This window comes from Plectropomus leopardus, chromosome 24 (genome assembly GCF_026936395.1).
Source record: "Plectropomus leopardus strain MGB_pleo_1.0 chromosome 24, ASM2693639v1, whole genome shotgun sequence".
Lineage (NCBI taxonomy): Eukaryota > Metazoa > Chordata > Actinopteri > Perciformes > Serranidae > Plectropomus > Plectropomus leopardus.
Genome location: NC_142199.1, coordinates 17,667,287 through 17,688,576, shown reverse-complemented (window position 1 = coordinate 17,688,576; position 21,290 = coordinate 17,667,287). Strand labels below are relative to the sequence as shown.

Below are 21,290 nucleotides of genomic sequence, written 5' to 3'. Positions count from 1 at the left end.
AGACAGCGACGCAGCAGCCACGCAGCAGCGAAGCTGCATGTGTGAACACCACATACAAGGTCTTAAGATACTGACGGCATCCTCAGGCCGAATAACAATTACAAATCCAGTACTCATAGCAGCAGGCAGCAACGCAGCAGGCAGCAACGCAGCAGGCAGCAACGTCACTCAGGTCGAATAACATAGAGTGTGTGTCATCACAAACTGAGACTGTTTAGTCGCGCTTACAAGTATTATATCATAAATGTAAGTTAACTAAGCCATTGGTTAGAAGATGAAGTGACAATGAGGTCGTAAATTGTCTGAAAATGGTACTAAAGATATTAAAATTGCTTGGACCACAACCATCTTTGAGCTTGGCCTTTATTACGATCTTAGCTACGCGTCTGTAGAGTTCTGTGGTGATAAAATTTTCCTACCTTTACTTATAGCTTCCCCTCAACAGCCTGATATGGTGGTGCGAAGAACTTGAAGCAGTCAGGCAGATTTACTGAGCCGACCACAAAATACCACCAAGGCCGCAAAAATGCGTCACCTCGTTTTAATTAGGAGGCTTATCCACTGTCGCAGTAAATCAGATGATCATCTGATTTACTGTGAACATGAGCATCCGTGAAGACAGCTCAGCACTCATGTGGAAAACAAGCAATATATCAAACATGCACACTTAAACCCGAGCTGTATGAAAAGCTGTCAGCATCACAGCAGCCGCAGAGGAAGAGAGGTGTTAGCTCAGCGCCGCTTTCATTACCAACCATTCGACACCGTGTTCTCTGCGCCGAAGAAAGACGCCTTCTGATGGAGCGGTTCTTTTAACTTCACATTCACTCTCTGTGTGTAGCTCAGACATGAAGCGCCTTGATGTTCAGATGTATTGATGGTGTTGCTGTAGGACACAAATTCTCCTCAGCCGGAGCTCCCTCGTACCGTCTTTGATTCGTCAATCAGCTGCTACACCATGTGAGAATCTCCACTCATTCAGAGATCACAGCCCCTCGCTGAAGCTTCTTTTCGTTTTGTTGAATCTGAGCGGAAGATACGTCTGATTATCATTAATCCTTTCAAATAGTCACTGATTTTTCAATTTCCCATGATGTCAGTTTCCTTAATAGACCATCTGAAGTCAGGGCAGATGAGCATTGGAAAGTAACCGTGCCTGTGAACGGCGTAAACATCAGAAACTGGTCTGTTTCGGAAACAGGTGGGCACAAGATGTGTGCTTTTTCAAATGGTTCGAGCAGGTTCTGGGTCACAATCAGACAGCTTTCCAACACACAGGGATCACGGCAGAGTGGGTAAGCTGGTTTCGCTGTCAGGCTCCTTTAGCCGCAGGGGGAAAAACATGCCTCACTGCAGCCTGATTACAGCTCTCAGAGTGGAAAATGTTGATTTCATCAGCATGAAGCAAACTAAAGAGCATTTGTGTGGAAGTGTAGCACTGGTTAACACTCTTTTATGACAGGCAAAATAAAGACGCAGACCCTGTTTAGACCTGGTATTAGTCTGCGTTTTTCGTGATCTGAATGCAAATGGACATTTGTGTTCAGATTTTGTTATCATGTCTGCACTTTTGCTAGCTGTTTTGCATAGATATATACTGCCGTTGCTGCTTTCCTTTGGAATGATGCATCAATGCAGCTGCCACTTTGTGTCGGTGGCAGCCATGCCTATTTATTGCATTAGTCAGTGGATGCAGTCGTGTATCAATGATAAATATTATCATAATTTACTGGATTTTTACCAGTTTTCAAGCTGTTTCATTTGCTACAAATGGCAGACATGTATTTATAATACAGAATAATTGGTTAAACTAAAATGCAGGTTTTAATACCAATATGCGTCACCCTATTTAGATAGTAGACATTAGTTCTGTGACAAATTCATGTAAGATAGTAGTAGCTAATAGTTACATTATTCTGAGAAACAAATCTCCGTTTTGTACAAGTGAAGGATGCATGTTTTTCCGACGACATTGACGTTAACTTTAAAGTGATGAAACAGGAGCCAATGAGCAATATTGTGTTCTGGGAAATTTTGTTATATTTCTGATAACATCCCCCTCTTTTAAACTAATTTTCAGGTCATTTTCCTGTCACCTTTTACTAATTTCTTGCAATTTGTGGGAAATTTCTTGCCACAGAGAGCTCTGTCCCGACTTGCTTGTGTGTCTGTCTGTCTGTGTGTCTGCTTTTTGCTCTCTCTCTGTTTAGACACAACTGGCAAGCACTGTGGAAAAAACTGGATGCAAATTTAAACATGTATCTTGTACAGAGTTTAGTGCAGTGTCACCTCTATGGAGCTCAGCAATCTGATTGCTGATTTATCATCTTTTATCTGTTTATTATGTCTATTTCATGTAATTTTTTCCCCGCACAAACAGATGCAACTTCAGTTGCAGTGAAGCACAATACTGATGATCAAAAGTTGTTAAGTAAAACTACAATGTCTTAGTTTTAAAAAAGTTCTCAAAAAAGTACCAATACTCACAAAACCACCTTTTTACAGTAACGAGGTACGATTCTTTAAGTTCACCCCTGGAAATGTCTCAAAGTGTGACTCTTTGAGACCAAATATGCTGAACTAATGGGGGATTTCCTCAACGCTCCAGATGTTTCTTCTTTCTGGAAGACGAGACTGCGGCTGTATTCCCAGAGCGGTGATTGCAAGTTTCTAGTCTTTGAGAATAATGGTGACCTACTTCTTTCATCCAATATGCTATTTTTTTTTTCACAGATTTTTATCTGTGCTGTGCTTTCTATAAACTATATTCAACTTTTTGAATAATTTCATAGCTTAAAAGTATATGAAGTCGCAAGATTTTTGGCAAATACTACAATTTCTAAGTTATTCTCAGTTATGGGTGTCATTTATAGTGCAGTGACAAACATTCTTGAGTCATTTACCAATCTCTTGCTTCCCTGGTTTCAGCAATAGAAAAGTTCTTTTTTGACTCTGAGTGTAGTAAAAACAGGTGAAAATGTTTTATTAAAATGAAGGGAAAATTGCATTGCATCACAGTCTGTCAAAGACAAAATAATTTACAAATGAGGACATAAAACCTGCGTCAGCCTTTTCATAGGCGGATTCCAAAATGATGCACACTGCTAAGAGCAGGAAACAATCACTTATTGAAATAGATCCAGTTATGGAAACACACAGAAAATACTTAAAAGACATTTATGAAAGGCACAAACTGATGTCTCAGATTTGGAGAAAAAATAAATCTACCTTTAAAAAAGAACAGAGCAACATTACACATATTTTCGATCAATTCTGGAATTAAGTTAAACAATATTTCCTAGTTAGAAAATGAGAAGTTATGCATTTCTTTACAGCTTGACGATGTCTGTCACTGTCAGAAGCAGCTGTACTGTGTTGTTAAAGAAAGGGTACATATACAGCTGAAAATGCTACAGAAAGTAATTTGCTTACTGATCAAGAGAGGTTCAACCAAAGGATCAATGACTTTAATGTGAAACACCTTGAGTGGAGCTTATAGAGGCAGAGCGTGATGTCATTTTGTTTGTCTTTAGTTTCAATGCTTCTCATTCGGTTGTTAAATATGGATGCCTTCTTACGCGCCTTGGCATGTGATATCCTTTGGTCTTTCTGAGATGCACCCTTAAACAGCTGTATCGGCTTCTTTGTAGGTTTGAAACTTGGGCAAATTTGCTTGAATTCTCAAATTACGACCTGGATGCCTACCTCCTAATGTTGGGTTCACACAGGGCAAGTAAGTGCCCCAGTATGTTAATTGTTGTCGTCGCCTGGCTGTTCACACCAGGAGATTTCTCTGTGCCCGTCAGCAGCAATTGCTCCTTTCATAATCACACAGAGAGCTCTGTCCCTGCTTGCTTGTGTGCCTATCTGTCTGTGTCCGCTTTTTGCTCTCTATCTGTTTAGCCACAACTAACAAGCATTGTGGAAGCACTTGATACATGATTTATAATTTACCATGATCAAATAGTCATATCATATCTAATATAGCATTTATACCGACTGCATAGCTTGAGCACTGAAAGCAAACGGCCGCCACCCTGTGGAAAATTGATGTACTTTGTGGCCGTAATGCATCCAGTGTGAACCCAGTGTAACAGTAATTTGTGCATTGATATTTACTGTCATCTCATATAATAACTGGTAAATAAATAGGCCTGCGCTTTGTGACCTATGTACATTTAATAGAGTTGTCATCCATGAGGTGATGCCACAGAAAAGCAGTAGTTGTGACCTGATTGGTTGTTATTTTGAAAAATAGACACTTGGTTTATTGTATGCCCCACCTCCCTGAGTGATTTGAAATATATATATAAGTTTATCATGGTTTTTGTCCCAGTAATAAAATACTACAACTATTCATTCGTGGCATTACCTTATGGGATGAGGTGCCAATTATTTTACAGTTATTAATTATGGTGTAATTATTACTTGTAAATTGATAAAGGGTAATGTGCTGTAGAGCTCAAAGGAAGTATCATTATCCCAAAGTTGCAAAAATTAACTGACACATATCCAAAACTACATTACAACCATTTACAAGCAACAATGTTAAAATTATGTAACACAAAGACAGAAGCAAGCTGGAACATGACTATATCAAACCAATTGTAGTCTGCTTTTCACGATGAGCATTTCTTCAGCAAGTGTTTTAATGCTCAAAATGGGAGGGCTGCTTGTTAATTTCTAGTGGATTATACACAAAAAGTGGAAACTATGGTGCACAAAATATCATCAACTTTTTGCATCTATACAGCACACACTCAAAGTACTGCAGGTTTTAATCAACTCATTATTCCATCAGTGTGACAGCAGTTTTTGTAACATTTTAATCTTTAAAAACATTAGCTGCTTTTAAGTAGGCAGTTGCTTGGGCATACGGCATGGCAATGGACCATGATGAACAGTGAAATTCTTCAGAAAACATTGAGATTGGTAGCTTTAGAGTCTACACCAATGGCATTCCTAGCTGTACATCGATAGACACCAGCGTCTCTCAGGGAAGGATTCTGGATGATAAGGGAACCTTGTGGATGGAGGTACTTGTTTCCAAAAAGGCGTGGCTGTGCACTGACAGCCAAGCGGGTTTTGTCGGGTGTTTCCCATGCTACCTCCACTCTGGGGATCCCAGTTGCTACGCAGTTCAACTGAACAGCAACTCCACGTTTTGCAAAAGTCACAGAGGGAGGGCCGTTGGTAATTCGAGGCGGGTATGCAATTACGATTACTGATACAGAAAGCTGAGAGCTGCCATACTCATTTGCAGCTCGGCAAACGTAGGACCCTCGATCATAGACTGATACTTGTTGGATGGCAAGTGTCCCATTCGGCAGGACAGTATATCGTCCAGCTCTCTGCGGCCTGTTTAGAACAACCCCACTGGGTAGTGTCCATGTTAGTCTGTGAGGTTCGCCACTTGTTAGACAGTGAAGCAAAAGTCCGTCCCCAATCATGACGCTGACAGGAGAGTTGTATCGGTGGTTGATCTCTGGCTTTTTTCCCGGGGACAGTGTGATTGTACGCTCTACAAGCCCTCGGGAATTACGCCCCAGACACCGGTACATACCAATCTCAGCAACAGAGGGGTTGCTGATGACCAAAGAGCCATCGGGCTTGTGAAAAAACTTAGAGAACCGAGCTCCGCTTTGCAAAGGCGTTCCACTGGGTAAGATCCAAGTCACGTGAGGTAATGTCGAACCCTCAAAGGAGCAATTCAAAGTCATGGCATTCCCAACAGTCAGCGAAAGGCTATCTGTTTTTGGACCTCTAATTTGTGGCCTTTCAACAACGTCCTTCACGTCCAAGCTCACCATCAGCTTGACCTCCCCTCCCTCATTACGAGCGATGCATGCCAACTGCCCCGAGTCCGTTCCTTTGGCTGATCGGATTTCCAAGGTACCGTTTTGGTGAACTGTCATTCTGTTGCTGTAGTATGGAGCTGGAAGGATCACATTTCCTGGTAGAACCCACATGATGCGAGGGGTGGGGGTTCCCTTTGCTACACAGTCCAACAGCTTCTGCTGATCCTGGACTGCAGTCACCTTCATGGCATTGGCAGTTCCTCTTAACCCGTTGATCACTGGAGATGTTACTAGGACCTCAAGCCTGACAACTTTATGGTCTTGTCCTGCTTTATTCCTGGACATGCAGGTGTAGTTACCTCCATCAAAGCGCTGCACCTTTTGCACCACCAATGTCCCGTCATCCAGCACCTGGTATTTGTCTAACGCAGGGGAGATGACTCTGTTCGTAGGGGATATCCATGTGATGACTGGCATTGGTTCCCCTTTGGCGTGACATCTTAAAGTGACGGTCTCCCCATAGAAAACCTTGACGATCTTTTGGTCTTTATCCTGGATTTTTGGCGGGGAAGTTGCAGCCTTAACTTTGACTCTAACCTTCATTTCGTCTTTGCCAAGTTGGTTCTCGGCGTAGCAGGTGTAATCACCTTCTTCTGGCATGCCTACGTGGTTGAAGTACAGTGTCCCATTGTCAAACACCACATATCTAGAGTTCAGAAAGAGAAATGGAGAGAAATATTGAACACTTTCATGACTGAAGCTGTCAGTTAAGAGTTGTGCATTTTGTGCATTGAACACTTGTCAATTTGTTTGACTAAAAGAGATTTGGTCCCTGTATTTTTAATTAATTGTTCACCTTGAAAATTCCATGATAAAAAAATAAACAGCAAATCTTTAAACTGAATTTGAACTGAAATGCAATTAAATACAACATTTATGATAATACGCAATTATGTGGTTTTTAATATTTGGAAATCAACCATTGTAGCACTTGGTTTTTGTACCACAAAAACAAAAGAAAATAACAAAATGCTTCCTTTGGTGTTCGTTTTCCAAGAACTGTCTCGGTAGTGCAGTTATTTGCATGCATGTAGTGTATCTTCAAGGCTTTTTGAAACAGATGTCAACAAAGGAACTGATGTTCTGTCAGCCTTTTCTCATGAGTTCAGTCAGCTATTGTGTGTCAGAAAGAAACACGTTTTGTTTCCCAACCTTAATAGACTGACATGTACTATTTACAGCATGTTCAATGTGTTATGGCAGGGAACAATAAATAACACTGAAATACGGAGGGGGGTTTCGTATTGTTGCAGCACATGCCAAAATTGCTCCTTGAAGTAATTTTCTGTGGAAGTGAAGAATCATTAATCTTTAGGTGGTGAGCTGACACTGTAGTGCTGAGTCAAGGAGTAGTTCCAATAAGTGATATGGACATATAGGCACTTCTAATGACTCTTCAAATAATCAATTGCAGGTGTATTGATAACTACAACAAATGAGCAAAGCTTAAGAGTATTTTAGGAACACCACTAGCAAAGTGTGATCAATTAGTTATGTGACTTTCTTGAATTTGCACAAATCATTGAAGGCTGTAGACCAGCTCCCATGTTAAGCCACGTAAAATTGTCAATAGAATCTGACTTTGAAGGAAGCACAGATAAGTTTGACTTTTAGGTCCCCCTTCCCATTGGAAATCTGTGAATACGACTGGATTAAATGATTTCCTTTAATTTTAATTCATATCTAGAATTTTCTCAGTTATTGGATGCATTGGGGGTATGTGAAAAAAACATTCTTCACAAATTTAATATAACATAAGACTTATTGAGAAGAAGTAAGAAGTTATTGATATAAAAGTAAACTGGTATTCCAACATAATTGGATTTATATGCCAAATCAGTTCAGTGTTACAGTTGGTTACACTTTGAAGTCTACAAGTGAAAAACTAAAACTAAAAACTAAAGTCTTACCCTAGGCTTGGGCGGTATCAGTTTTTCAATACCATCACGAATATAGATACTCCTCTTTCTATTAAACTGGAATGTAGTGCACAGCATGCACCACCAGAGCTCAGTCTCTTGATACAGACCTATGAAGATAACTTTTAGCAATTTTCGTCATTATTTCAAGATTCCCTCCTTTTAAGCAGCTTGTACCTGCGAGTGCGTCCCCCGCTAGCATCTCTTTGTTTCACCGGGTTGACCATGGTACCATCTGGCAGCGCCCAGCTGATCTCAGGATTGGGGAGACCAGAGGCCACACAGTCCACCTTCAGGTCTCCACCATACACCACCTCCTGACTGGACCTCTGCTGCTTCTGCTCAATCTTGGCTGGCTTGGTCAACACGTCGACCCGCAGTAGAACGTAATCATCCCCCAACTTGTTACGTGCCACACACAGGTAGTCACCACTGTCCTTGTTGGTCACTGAATGAACGGTTAGAGTGCCATTGGGGAAGACCTTGATCCTGGGGTCAAAACTGCAAAAAATTATAGAAAAAATAGCATTCAGAGGATATTAATAAAAGCCCAATCCCAAGTCTCTTCCTATGATGAGTTTTGGAGTGTCCTTCACTTAGTGGCCCTTCAAAACGGCAGAGTCATTAGGGTTTGAAATCGTAACCTAGGAAATGGGATGCCACTCAATACACCATCAGAAGCCAACAACAGTGCATAACCCTGCTAAAAAAAAACCAGCTTGACCAGTTTAAGATGGTCAAAGAGGGCATTGGGCCAAAATGTACATAGTTAATGTGGAAAAATGACTAATTTGCTTTTAAGTTCATTACCTGTACTGAGCATCCACCAGCTTTTTAGAGGGTGTCCTCCAGATGATCCTTGGCTCCGGCCCTCCTGTTGCCACACAGTTGAGGAGCAGCCTCCCCCCATAAATCACATCTGTTCTATGGGGGGACGAAGACGTGATACTGGCCTTGGCAGAGGTGGGATTCTTCCTTATGCCTAAGATAACTGTTCTCCTTCTGGATGCCACTGCGTTACTCGCTGAGCATTCGTATCTTCCAGCATTTCCTTGGCCAAACCCCCGTATGTACAGGGTCCCATTGGGGAAGACAAAAAGGTTGCGTCCAGTCACAAACTGGGAAGCGGTGAGCTGTACGCCATCAGGTGTCATCCAGCGGATGACAGGCTGAGGGGCACCTGTGGCGGTGCAGTGAATGTAGGCGGTGCTGCCCTCTGGAAGGGTGGTGTTCTCATGTTGTGTCTGCTGGATCACAGGTGGCAACACCGACACATAAAGGCGGACTGAGACTGTGTCGGCTCCAGCTGCACTGCTGCCAATGCACTTATAAATCCCTCTGTCTGCGTGAGTTGCCTGGTTGATCCGGAGCGTTCCATTACTCAAGAAGGCCACACGCTGCTGAGGGGCAACACCAAACTGGGCAGCAGCCACGTGGACATGGTTAGGGAGCACCCACGTGACTCGAGGTGTAGGGTGCCCCTCAACATTACACTCCAAATCAACTTGGCCTCCTAGAGGCACAGTTATGTCTCTATGCCGAGGCTGGAGGACCCGCGGGTGCTGAGACAGGACCACAAGGTTGACAAGCATCTTGTCCGTGCCGTACTGGTTCTGGACTGTGCAGAGATACTGGCCCCCGTCTGTGGGCTGTGTGTTTCTTATGATTAATGTACCATTGGGATAGACCTCAAACCTTTGGACCCTGGTGTTCTGAGCAATACTTGCCCCTATATGAATGGAAAGAGAGAGATTTCAGGTATGAAAAAGGTTTTTTAAGGCCAAGAAGTACTGAATTGAGAAAAGACAAATATTAGACTGTAGGTGAAACTGGGCGTAGTATTCATAAGGTGTACACAAAGACAGTTTTTGTGGGTACCTTATCTTACATAGAAATCCATACTTTTTATTTGAAAAATACTACTGAAGCTTGTCATAAATTATCTTTTTTACTTTCTGTTACAAAAATTTTGCTTTTAATCTACAGTAATATTTTAAGAAGTAAGCACTGCAGTGTGGCGTTAGATTTTCAACAAGCTTTAACATATTCCACATAGTATTTTTTACATCATTGGTACTATTTAAAATTTCATTCATAGCTCTAGTTATTCCAACTACTTCATCTTCTGCTTACTCGTTTAAGCAGGCATTGCAGTGCAGCATCAACTTTTCAACACTGAGCATTCACACTCGCAGTTTCGTCAGAAATCGAATTCTCTAGTTTTTACAGTTATAATCTTTGAAGCTGGAGCTTTTACATGGGATGCTGTTTAGAGTAGGAGCCAAAGGAACTGTCACACTGTGAAACACATATTTTAAACCTCTGAAATTCATATTTCATATGTATCTCATATATTCATATCAAAGTAGCTTGAAACAAACAATAAAAAGTTGTTCACTTTTGATCAATCTCCATCTATTTTTGAGGCTGTGAACATTGAAAAACATCTTTACTGATGATTAATGTCTAACTACGCAAATTAGTTGTAGTAGTCTGCATAATAGTGATGATTTATATCCATAATTTATAACCAGTGCTCACTGGAAGCTTTAATAAAGCAGACCATGGATAAAAATATACTCTGTGGGCTCCTCGGCAGTATGCAGTTTAATAATTATTTCCATTTTCCCAAGAGTTTGCATAGAAGGAAGTTAAAAGGCTGTCCTGAGAATGTACGTAACATGTTATGAGGTTGAGTCATACATACCACTGGCAACTTTAGTCCATGACAGGAAGGGCATTGGCTCACCCTGCGGCTCACAGGGAAGCTGAGCATCTGTTTCAGCTTCCACACTGAAAGTCTGGAAATTACTCTTCGTTATCCTTGGCTTCCCTCTTGGAACAGATCCCCGTCCAGGTAGCTGGTGCTTTCTGGGCACATCCTGAGTGCTTGTTAGGAGTCCCCCTTTGAATGGATCGGTTTGGATTACAGTAATTGTTGGGGCTGGAGTGGCCGTGTGCTTGATTGTCTGCCCGCTGGTCACATTTAGAGCTGAGGAAGTTGGACTAATAAATAGAGACAGTTTGTGATCATCTGACTGGGTTACAGGATGGACGACTGATGTTCTTCCAGAATCTGATGTGGTACTTGGTTGGATTTTTTGGTCTTCACTGTCTGGAAGGTTGTTGACCTTGGGGGTCTCCTGAGTGTTGGCCTTCGATGTAGGGCCTATTTTGGCTGCTGTGGTTTCGGGAAGTGTGGTATGTGGTATTACTCTAGATGGGATCACAGTATCAGGCCTTGAAGAAGTCGTATAAGGAGGAGTTGTGATGACAATACTCGTGGAAGATGCATCAACACCGATTCGTAAGTTGAAGTGCTGACCTACCTCGGACTCACTGCTTGTGGTTTGATTTTGACTTGAACTATGATAAGATCTTTCAGGCACTGTAGGTGTATTTGTGGTAAACTGTTCTGTGTCCAAATCACCCTGAAAAGGCATGCTCAGTGTCGTAACGAAGCCACTTGAATTGTATCTGGAAGTTTCCTCGATTTCATGCTCGATCAAGGAAGCAGCTGAGGCGAATGGGGCTGGCAGCGGTGATAAATCCATGTCAGTCTCTCTCAAAAGGACATCTTCACCCTTTTCCGTTGCTGTGTATTGATGGTCTGATTGATTCTCCCCGACATCTGTTTGCACTTGCGTTACAATGAGTGAACCCGCTGAGGAACTGTCAGAGCGTGGCGTAGGTCCAAGGTCTCCTGTAACGCTTGCCCTTTGTGTCTCCTCTGAGGGTTTAACAGGTGGAAGAGGACTACCCGTAAACCCCTGCTGAGTGTTTAATGTGAGCAAGCGTTCCGGAGGAGATACACTCTCTGAGATTCCCAAGGCTGTTTGAGAACTTGTCTTTCCGTGACCCACTCCTGGAGGGGTTGTTGGAAACGATGGTGCCGCTGATGTGCTTATGAATAGCGGTTTGGCCGGGGTTGGATGGCTGTCGTTTGTTTCATTGGGAGAAGCCGGTTTGGTGGCGGCCTCATCGTCAAGCCCTGAGACTGTGCTCTCTTCATGACTCAGTCTGCCTGATGACGCCGCTTGGCTGCTGCTGAATGGAACAGTGGTATTGAAATTGGCTGTTGTAACTTCTAATGGGTCTATTTTTAGCGGTGTGGAGTCAGTGGTCGTGACTGTTGCTAAGAGATCATTTGCAGGTGTGGTGACTATAAACTGGGTGGATTTACTTGGCTTTTGTTTCCTTCTGTTTGGCCTTCTGCGCCGACCCCCATTCCTTCTCCTGGAGTTGGGTTGTCGGGGTCCTTCAGAGCCCCTCCTCCTGGTTACGTTGGGTGCAGTAGTTAGAGAAACTGTTGTGAGCATTGCTTGACTTTGCAAATCAGGAAATTTTGTGTCTTTTGGCCGAGTATATGGCTGCGATGTTGTTGCGCTGAGATATTTTCCACTTTCCTCTTGGCTTGTCTCTGATTCATTGGGGTTGACCGAGGAGATAATTTGACTTCCCCTTGAAGAGAGTTCTCCATCATTATTAGAGCTGGCAACAACTTTTGGTCTATCCATATTCTCCCTTCTCTCTTTGGACTCATCAGCTGTTTTGACTCCATCGACATCTGTATTTGTGCTATGGCTTTCTTGTTGAGAAAATGTAGTCCTGCTGCTTGCAGTGTTTGTGTTAGCCTGCCAGAAAGTGACAGCGTGTAGGGGAACAGATGTGGTCTGTGGGAGGAAAAATACACTGTTTGAAGTTGTGTGTAGATCCAAGTTTGTATCTTGGGTTGTGTGCTGTGCATTGTGCGCGGTCTTTATTGTGTGAGGCTCTGCTGTAACAGATCTGCCGTGTGTGTGCTGACTGCTTGATGTCATATCCTGTGTGTTGTAGTTATTAGAATTCACATGTGTGCCTTGGCTTTGTGTGTTGTGTTTGTTCATTTGTATTTGTGTATATTGTGCTGGAGTTTGCGTTGTGAAATAATCCTGACCCTCTTTTTCCTGCAAAGTCATTCCATCTGATGATCCCTCAGGAGTATCTTGTGACTGTGTTGTCTGCTCTGACGGTTTTCCCTCAGTTGTATGCTGAACTGGGAGTGGGGTCACAGTATTTTGAGTATTTCGATCTCTAATCTTTGCCAAAATATCCGCCCATTTCTCCGGGTCTATTTTACTCTTTGACATATTAATCTTTCTCCTGTTCTCGACTACATTCTTCCTGTCTTCGACACGTGACACTGTTGGTTTCCGATTCACCGCCGGCCTCCGCAACATGTTCCTTGATGGATGGACGCCCCTCCTGCCAGGGGGCACACCTCCTGGGAATCTCCTTCTTGAAGGATCCAAGCGGCTCATTGGAGGCCCCACTTGAGTAACCTCAAAGTCCCCTGATGCCTCCTCTGCATCCTCTGTTTGGACTTTTATCTGTGTGTTGATCCCTGATGCTGACTGAGGTCTTACTTGAAACTTCCTGAGAGGCCTTATCGGCCCTTTGCGGCGGACCAGAGTAACTTTTGTAGCCAGTGTATCCACACCGTGTTGGTTAATGGCAATGCATCTATAAAAACCATTGTCCAGTAGCTGAGTCTGTGGGATATGTAAAGTGCCGTTGGAATAAACCAAAGCTCTGGAGGAGTTGGTTTGGAAACCCACTATGTTGCTGTTTGGTAGAATCCAGTTAATTTCAGCATCAGGGGAACCAGATGCCGTGCAAGGCAGGGAAATAGGACTCCCTGCAAATCCTTGGACAGTTGAGGCATCCTCTCCTGGTGGAGGGCTGGAGGATTCCTGCACTGTCAGATAAAATGGCAAAACAGCAAGGTCTCCATGAACCTTTGCTATGCAGTAGTAAATTCCAGTGTCTGTATGGCTGACAGCTTTAAAGACCAGTTGTCCATCACTGGACACAGACACTCTGTTGTCTGCACTGCTGTACGGTGCCTCCACCTTGGAGCCATCTGGCAGCATCCAGTGGATGACTGCTTGGTCAGAACTTTGCACGTTACAGTCCATTTGACTGGGACGTCCCAGGATAGCACTCAACACTTTACGGGTCGTGTTCGTTGACTCGATCATAACCCATGTCCTCCTCTGTCTACGCACCAGCTCTGTCTCCACTGTCTCTGAGAAGTCCGTGCTCAGGGTCAGTTTTACCATCTTGGCTGATGACTGAAGTCTATTCAGTTGAAGGTCTGCAGATGTTTGCATCAGCCACTCTGGCTGGGCCATGATGTTAGCTTTAACACCTGTGTAGTACTGGGCATCCTTGTCAGAGTCCTGTCTGTACACATAGGTTGGATGAGGGTCTTTTGTGAGCATAACGCCCCTTTGTAAGTGGGCTGGGACACTGCTGTAGTATGCGATTAGCCTCCATAGTTGCTCGTACTTTTCTCTATCAACAGGGCATTCGAGATCCACTGACAAAGTGATGTTGGATGCTAGCTGGAGCTGGTCAATCTGCTCCCAGTTGATTTTGGTAAGCTCTCTTGGCTCGCCAACGACACACTTTAGATCCACCTCGTTTCCATGTTCGTCCGATAGGCCAAGAGAGATGTTTCCAAATGGTTCCCTGAAGTCCTCCATGGTTGTTACCTCACTATCGACATCATCAGGTGGGGAATCCCTGTCAGGAGAGCTGATGATAGGGCTGCTGCAGACCAGGTTCTCCAAATCTTGGAGCTCCTTTCTCAGAAGATGCCTGGGAGAGGAGCACATGGGACACAGCTGGCCTCCTGGAAGAGCCCGGTCCTTTTTACATTTCAAGACTCCTGGGGAAAAAAAAAAACCCACAAAGCTACTAAATAAGACCTTGGAGCAGTCTTGAAATATTGTCTTTCAATGTTCACATGAATATAATTCATTGGAAACACTCTAAAGCAGTGGACGGAACTTGAGGGCCAATTTTGCAAAATGAGAGGAGGCCAGGGGCCAATTGCAGCAGCCCTATACATGTCTCTAGTATTTTAGGACATTTCTGGGTATTTTTGTCTTGGATTTAAGGACGTTTCTAGGATTTTAGAATATTTCTAGAATTTTACTCCAGTTTCTGGGATTTCAGGATTTTAAGATGTTTCTAAGATTTTAGTGTGTTTCGAGGTTTTTAGTATATTTAGGATTGTATGATTTTCGGACATTTCTAGGATTTCATTCACATTTTGGGGACTTAAGGATGTTGCTAGAACTTTTGCAGGTTTCTGGGATCTTAGCACATTTGTCAGATTTTAGGACATTGCTCGGATTCCAGGAAATTTCTAGTAATTTCGAAAATTTTTGGGATTTCAGATGATTCAAGGATCCCAGGACTTTTATAGGATTTCAGAACATTTCTCGGATTCTAGGAAGTTTCTATAATTCTAAAAGGTTTCTAGGATTTTAGAACATTTCTCAGTTTTTAGGATATTTCTAGGCTTTTGGGATGTTTCTGAAGATTTCTAGGATTTTAGCATTTTAAGGATTTTAGGATAACATGGGCTTAGCTAGGACTTCTTTCGGTTGTTGAGGGAGATCCTCCACTGGCACTTTTTTGATAAACAAGCTCTATTTTTATATATTTTCATGCACTCTGGCACCTCAGTTCAAAATCAATTCCCAGTATAAATCACTTTTTTGGGCCACAAGTTGAGTATCACTGCTTTGAAGTATGACTTAAAACCCCTTAAACCACAAGAATGACGAAAGGTCTGATAAAAATACAGTATAGAGATGTAATTTCTAACCTGGTGAGCTTTTCTCCCACTCATGGAACCACCTCATGTTGCAGTCGCATGTCCAGGGGTTCCCATGGAGGTACAGGTTCTCGAGCTGAGGCATGGTCGCCAACAGCCTGGAGGACAGTGACGTGAGCCCGTTGTCTGACAGATATAGGTGTCTCAGAGTGGACACAAGGAAGTGTCCCATCAGGGTGAAGGTGGTGAAGGTGGCGGGGTGCAGCTGCTGGAGCCGGTTGCCCTCCAGCTGCAGCAGCCGCAGGGAGGCGAGGCCCTGGAAGGTGTCCGGGTGGATGAACTCCAGTCGGTTGTGGTCCAGGTGTAACCGGGCCAAGGACCACAAACCCTGAAAGGTGTGTCTGTCGATCTCTGTCAGCTTGTTGTAACTCATCTTCAACATCTAAAACAATGAGCCACAAGGAGACAGAAAGTCATCATTAGTAATCATGACATCATCTGCCGCTGCCAAACCACCACGATTGCAGACTTAAGGATTTAGTGTTTTAGTACACTGGAATCTATGATCTTTAAATGTTTAAATTAAGTGTCTCTTTTTAACTCCCTGATGAATCCTTGCATGCCGAAACACGCAGGAGTGTTTTTAAGGTCTATCATGACTGTGCCAGGGAGTGCCTTAGAGTCTTCTCTCTGGAGTTTTCAAAATAAGTGTCACTTTTGTTGCTCTTAACCGTTTAAAACCTGAGCAAATTGGTTTGATATATTTTTTAATTTTTTTTTTCAAAAATATGGTGAGAAGGAAATGAGCAACTTAACAAGACATGGCCCCAAAATTAGCAAAAAAAACCAAAAAAAAAACCAAGAAAATTACCTAAGGGCAGTGAGAACATTTTTTTCTGCTAAGTTAAAAAAAATAAATAAATATATATATATATATATATATATATATATATATATATATATATTTCATGTGTGAAATTGAGTGAAAAAAATTTTTTCTCACAGTTTTTTTTGTGCAAAAAATTGTTGTTTTTTCACAAAAAAAACATTTATTTTTTTTATTTTTTTTATTTTTTTTTACTTAGAAAATGAATCTTGGAAAAAAAATTCTCACTTGCCCCTCAGGGGCTTCCGTAAAAAACAAAAAAAGTTTTTTAAAAAATGTATATGAAATGTATATATATATGCTTATACTTTTAAATACATTTTGATACATTCACTGATTCGTACCTGCAGTGAGGCGAGGTCCCTGAACGCTCCGTGGGGTAAACTGTGGATGTCGTTCCCGTGCACCATCAGAAGCTCCAACTTCCTCAGACCAGCCAGCGATTTCTCCGTAATCTTATTAATGCTGTTGAATCTGAAACAATAAAATAAACATTAAACCCATTTATAAGACAACATGCATTGCGTCAAATCCTTTTCTTACACATTGAGAGCCAAATCCAACCAGGGACAGTATAACAAAATAATTGACTGATAACTGGACTGACCCCAGGTTGATGCGCTCCACGTGTTTGCTGACGGCGACTGGGAAGGTGGTGAGGGAGCGGAAGGTGCAGTGGAGCTCAGAGGGCTGGGGGCAGGAGCAGGACCGGGGACAGGGGACTGAGACAACCGGGGACAGGATCATCAGCAACAGCAGAGTGTGGAGGACGTACACGGTGGGAGGGTCCATCTTCATCCGAGAGAGGAGCGCTCACTGCAACTGCCCGTCTGATAACTGCTGTTATAATCAGCAACACATTCTTATTATTTATTGATTGATTATTAGCATTTTTCTTGTATTGCATTTTGAGGACATTTTTCAAAGGGAGGAGAGGTGACAAAGCAGGGATACTCAACTGGGTTTGTTCGGGGGTCACTTTTGCATCTTTGAACATTTCTAGGATTTTAGGACATTTCTAGGATCTTAGAACGTTTCTAGGATTTTAGGACATTTGTAGGATCTTAGAACATTTCTAGGATTTAAGGACATTTCTAGGATCTTAGAACATTTCTAGGATTTAAGGACATTTCTAGGATCTTACAACATTTGTAGGATTTTGGGACATTTCTAGGATTTTAGGACATTTCTAGAATCTTAGAACGTTTCTAGGATTTTGGGACATTTCTAGGATTTTAGGACATTTCTAGAATCTTAGAACGTTTCTAGGATTTTGGGACATTTCTAGGATTTTAGGACATTTCTGGGATCTTAGAACATTTGTAGGATTTTGGGACATTTATAGGATTGTAGGATATTTCTGGGATGTTAGGGCGTTTCCGTGATTGTAGTACAGTTCAGCAATTTCAGGACATTAGTAGGATTTAAGGATGTGTCTAGGATTTTAGGACATTTCTTGGATTTTAGTACATTTCTTTATTTAGGACATTTTGGTGATTTCAAGACATTTGCAGGATTTCAGGACATGTCTTGAATTCCCATGCAGTTATAGGCTTTCAGGACAATTCTAGGATTTTAGGACATTTCCATGATTTTAGTACAGTTCTGGGATTTCAGGATATTTATAGGATTAAAGAATGTGTCTAGAATTTTATGACATTACTTGGTTTTTAGGGACGTTTCTAGGATTTCAGGACATTTCTAGGATTTTAGGACAGTTCTCGGATTTTGGCCATTTCTTGGATTTTAGTGCATTTTTTATTTAGGGCATTTCTAGGATTTCCAGACATTTCTCTGATTTTAAGACATTCAGGATTTTAGGGCGTTTCTATGAATTTAGGACATTTCTCAGTTTTCCAGGATTGATTTCCAGGATTTTGGACATTTCTTTTTTTAGGATGTTTCTAAGATTATCAGACAGCTCTTAGATTTAAGGACATTTGTTGGATCTTAGGATGTTTTCTAGCATTTCAGGACATTTCTAGGATCTTAGGACATTAAGTTGCTGACTAAGACCTCTGTTGGGGTTTCCAGGTTCCTCCACTGACACTTTTTTTGATAAAGAAATTCAGATTTAATGCTTTTAATTTTATGTACTCTGGTACTTTATGTATACTAAAAAACAATTCCCAACAATTCATTTTAATTGCGAATTTAAAAATATTTGGGGTACCACCTGGCACCCTATTGGGGACCAGTTAATTGAGTATCACTGCAATAGAGCATGCAAAAAAAAAATATTCTAATAAAAATAAAACTGGAACTGGAGTAAAACAATTTCAGATGACAGTCACAATCCGTCAGAGGGAAACTTAATTTGCTGCAGGGCTGCTCCCCGCATGAATGGATGGACTTCGGTCCATTGCGCACACCGCGCTGGAGCGAAGGTTGCAGCCAAAGTGCGCCCTAAAATATTTAATAACTTCAGCTCAAATCACCGTGGAGAGGATAGACATGCACTTACCTCAAAGTGGTGATAGCTTCTCTCTGGGGAGCTCCTCATATTCCATTTCAGTGGGGATAAAATCCAGAAAGCGTACACTTTAAAATTAGAAGAGAGAGGGGGGGGAAAAAAAAGAAAGTTGGTGTTGTTTAAGTGTGTGAAAATCCACACAGAGATGAAAATGAAGGCTGGTTTTTGTGGTAAAATCCTGAGAGGAAAAGTTTGGGTGAGCGTGCTGCGTGGAGCTCGAGTTGGGAGTGAGTGAAGGAGCTTCTCAGAGTCGCAACAGGAGGAGCCACAAGTTTTTCTGGAGGACAGAAGAGGCTGGAGAGAGTTTGAGTGAATGGTCTCTATGAAAAGGATACTGTAATACAGCCAAATACGCTGTTGTGCTGCTGTGTGAAGGAAAGCTCGGTTAATGTTGCCGGGACGGATCCGATGAGTCATTTTGAAACTATGAGAGAAGCTCAGAAGCTGACAGTTTAAGGAGCAGCTGAGCAGAAGGAAGAAATCTGAGGCTAAACAAACTGAACACATTGTGGCATCACAGCTGCTGCTGACTTTGTTTGGGGCCCGAGGTGAACTGAAAGGACCCTGAAAAGTGATTTATGGGGACATCTTTAAGTGTTCAGTGATGGAGGAAGTTCTTAGGTCGTTTACTTAAGTAGAAGTACTAATACCAGCCTGTGGAGATACTCTGTTAGAAGTAAAAGCCATGCATTGAAAATGGGACTTCAGTGAAAATGCATTTGGAAAATGTACTTAAGTAAAAGTATGCATGCAGATAAATCTTTCAAAAATATAAAAACCCACCCCAAACAGAGTTATTTTAATAAAACAGAAAAAAAACGCCAAAGCTTTAAATTAAACACATCCATTTTAAAAAAAAAAAAAGGAAAAAAAATCCCCATTAAAACATTTAAAAAATAAAAGAAACCATCAAAAACATAATATAAAATAGAAAAAAAACACCCCAAACTCAAAATTATTTAAAAAAGGGAAGAAAATACCCCACTAAAACTCTAAATATTTTAAAAAGTATTAAAAAAAATCACAATCAAAATTATGAATAAAGAAAGAAAAACTCACCTCACTGTAACTCTAAATTATTTTTTAATGAATAAAAACACATCTAAAACAATCAAACTGATAAAATAAGAAAAAAAAACCCAAACTCAAAATTATTTTTTAAAAGGATTTTTTTAAAACAAAGGACTAAAAAAACATCCAAAATAATCAAAGTTATTTTAAAAATAAAAAAAACCTCTAAATTATTTTAAAAAAGGGAAAGAAACACCCCGAACTCAAAATTATTTTTAAAAAAAAGGAAATTATGAAAACAAAGGACTCTAAAAAAACATCCAAAATGATCAAAATTATTTTTTTTTTTTTAAAATGAAAGAAATCAACTCTAAATTATTTTTTAATGAATAAAAACACATCCAAAACAATCAAAATGATAAAAAAAGTAAAAACACCCCAAACTCTAAATTATTTTTTTTAAAAAAAGGAAATTGTTAAAACAAAGGACTTAAAAAACATCCTTAAACAATCAAAATTATTTTTTTAAAAAAAATGAAAAAAAACAACTCTAAATTATTTAAAAAAGCGAAAGCAACACCTCAATACTACTCTAAATTATTATTTTTTAAATAGAAAAAAAAACAAAAAAAACAAAGGTATTAAAGAACATCCACAAACAATCAAAATTATTTTTTAAAAAAAGAGGAAAAAACAACTTAAACTCTAAATTATTAAAAAAAAAAAAGCAAAAAAAAATAAAAAATGCCCAAAACCTTAAATGTTTTAAGCGAAAAACTCTTTTTTTATGACAATTTGCTTAGGTGTCAAACTGCTGTTTTCCCGGTGACTGTGCCGAGGGGAGGGGTGTGGGGGTTGGGGGGGTAGCTAAGGTAAACTTCAAAGGCCTTTCATTAACACTGACTCACATATGCACAGCATGCAGTCTAGACACACACCCAGTGGAAATAAAGCGTGTACAGACAAACACACACGAGGCCAAAACAACAACGGGGCCACACATGAAACACAAAGAGGAGCCGGAGGGGAGGGGAAGCGCGACTCGGCTCAAAAACTGATTTAATGCGAGCTTATATCCCGCCGTGATATTACGAGCTGGAACTTTGACCTCCTCGCTGAAAACACTACCTGCGCTGTTAGTTTTGGCCCCTCCATCACCTACGTGCCGCGCTCCAGAAGGGCCCCCCCTCGATTGCTCCGTTGGACTATTTGAGCTGGAGGTCAAAGGTGACGGTTAGCGCAGGGGCCTCCCGTTCACGCCGCCGGACCGAGAGCCTCCATCCATCATGATGTCACGGCGGGCCCGTAACACACTCGCACCAAAACCACATCAGCGGAGGTTTTCGGGCCTGCGGCGGCACCCGAGAACGGGGCCGTGCATCATCTGAGCACTTTATTTGAAGGATGAATATTTTATAGAGCTCCTGATGACTCCATTACTTCCTGCCGTTCACACGTGAGCTGATAATAACGGGAGCTAACCCTCCGAACTCGCAGCAGAAATAGTCTACATTAGTATTTTTGCTTATTGTGA

General features: G+C 41.5%; 1 protein-coding gene and 1 long non-coding RNA gene across 2 annotated transcripts; one reads left to right on the top strand and one right to left on the bottom strand.

Moving 5' to 3' along the window:
* Nucleotides 1-2,957: 2,957 nt before the first annotated feature.
* Nucleotides 2,958-19,559, bottom strand: mxra5a (matrix-remodelling associated 5a). Its single transcript, XM_088074331.1, has 8 exons — nt 18,737-19,559; nt 16,880-17,112; nt 16,617-16,746; nt 15,438-15,828; nt 10,485-14,489; nt 8,588-9,506; nt 7,955-8,278; nt 2,958-6,504 (listed from the first exon to the last, which is right to left on the bottom strand). Exons 2-8 carry the CDS (start codon nt 17,068-17,070, stop codon nt 4,914-4,916), a joined length of 7,551 nt encoding a protein of 2,516 aa, XP_087930457.1. The 5' UTR covers nt 17,071-17,112; nt 18,737-19,559; the 3' UTR covers nt 2,958-4,913.
* On the top strand, nt 14,337-16,775 carry LOC148185531 (uncharacterized). The gene is made up of 2 exons (XR_015775852.1): nt 14,337-15,781; nt 16,623-16,775. It is a non-coding gene; the product is annotated as an uncharacterized LOC148185531 (long non-coding RNA).
* Nucleotides 19,560-21,290: the final 1,731 nt, after the last annotated feature.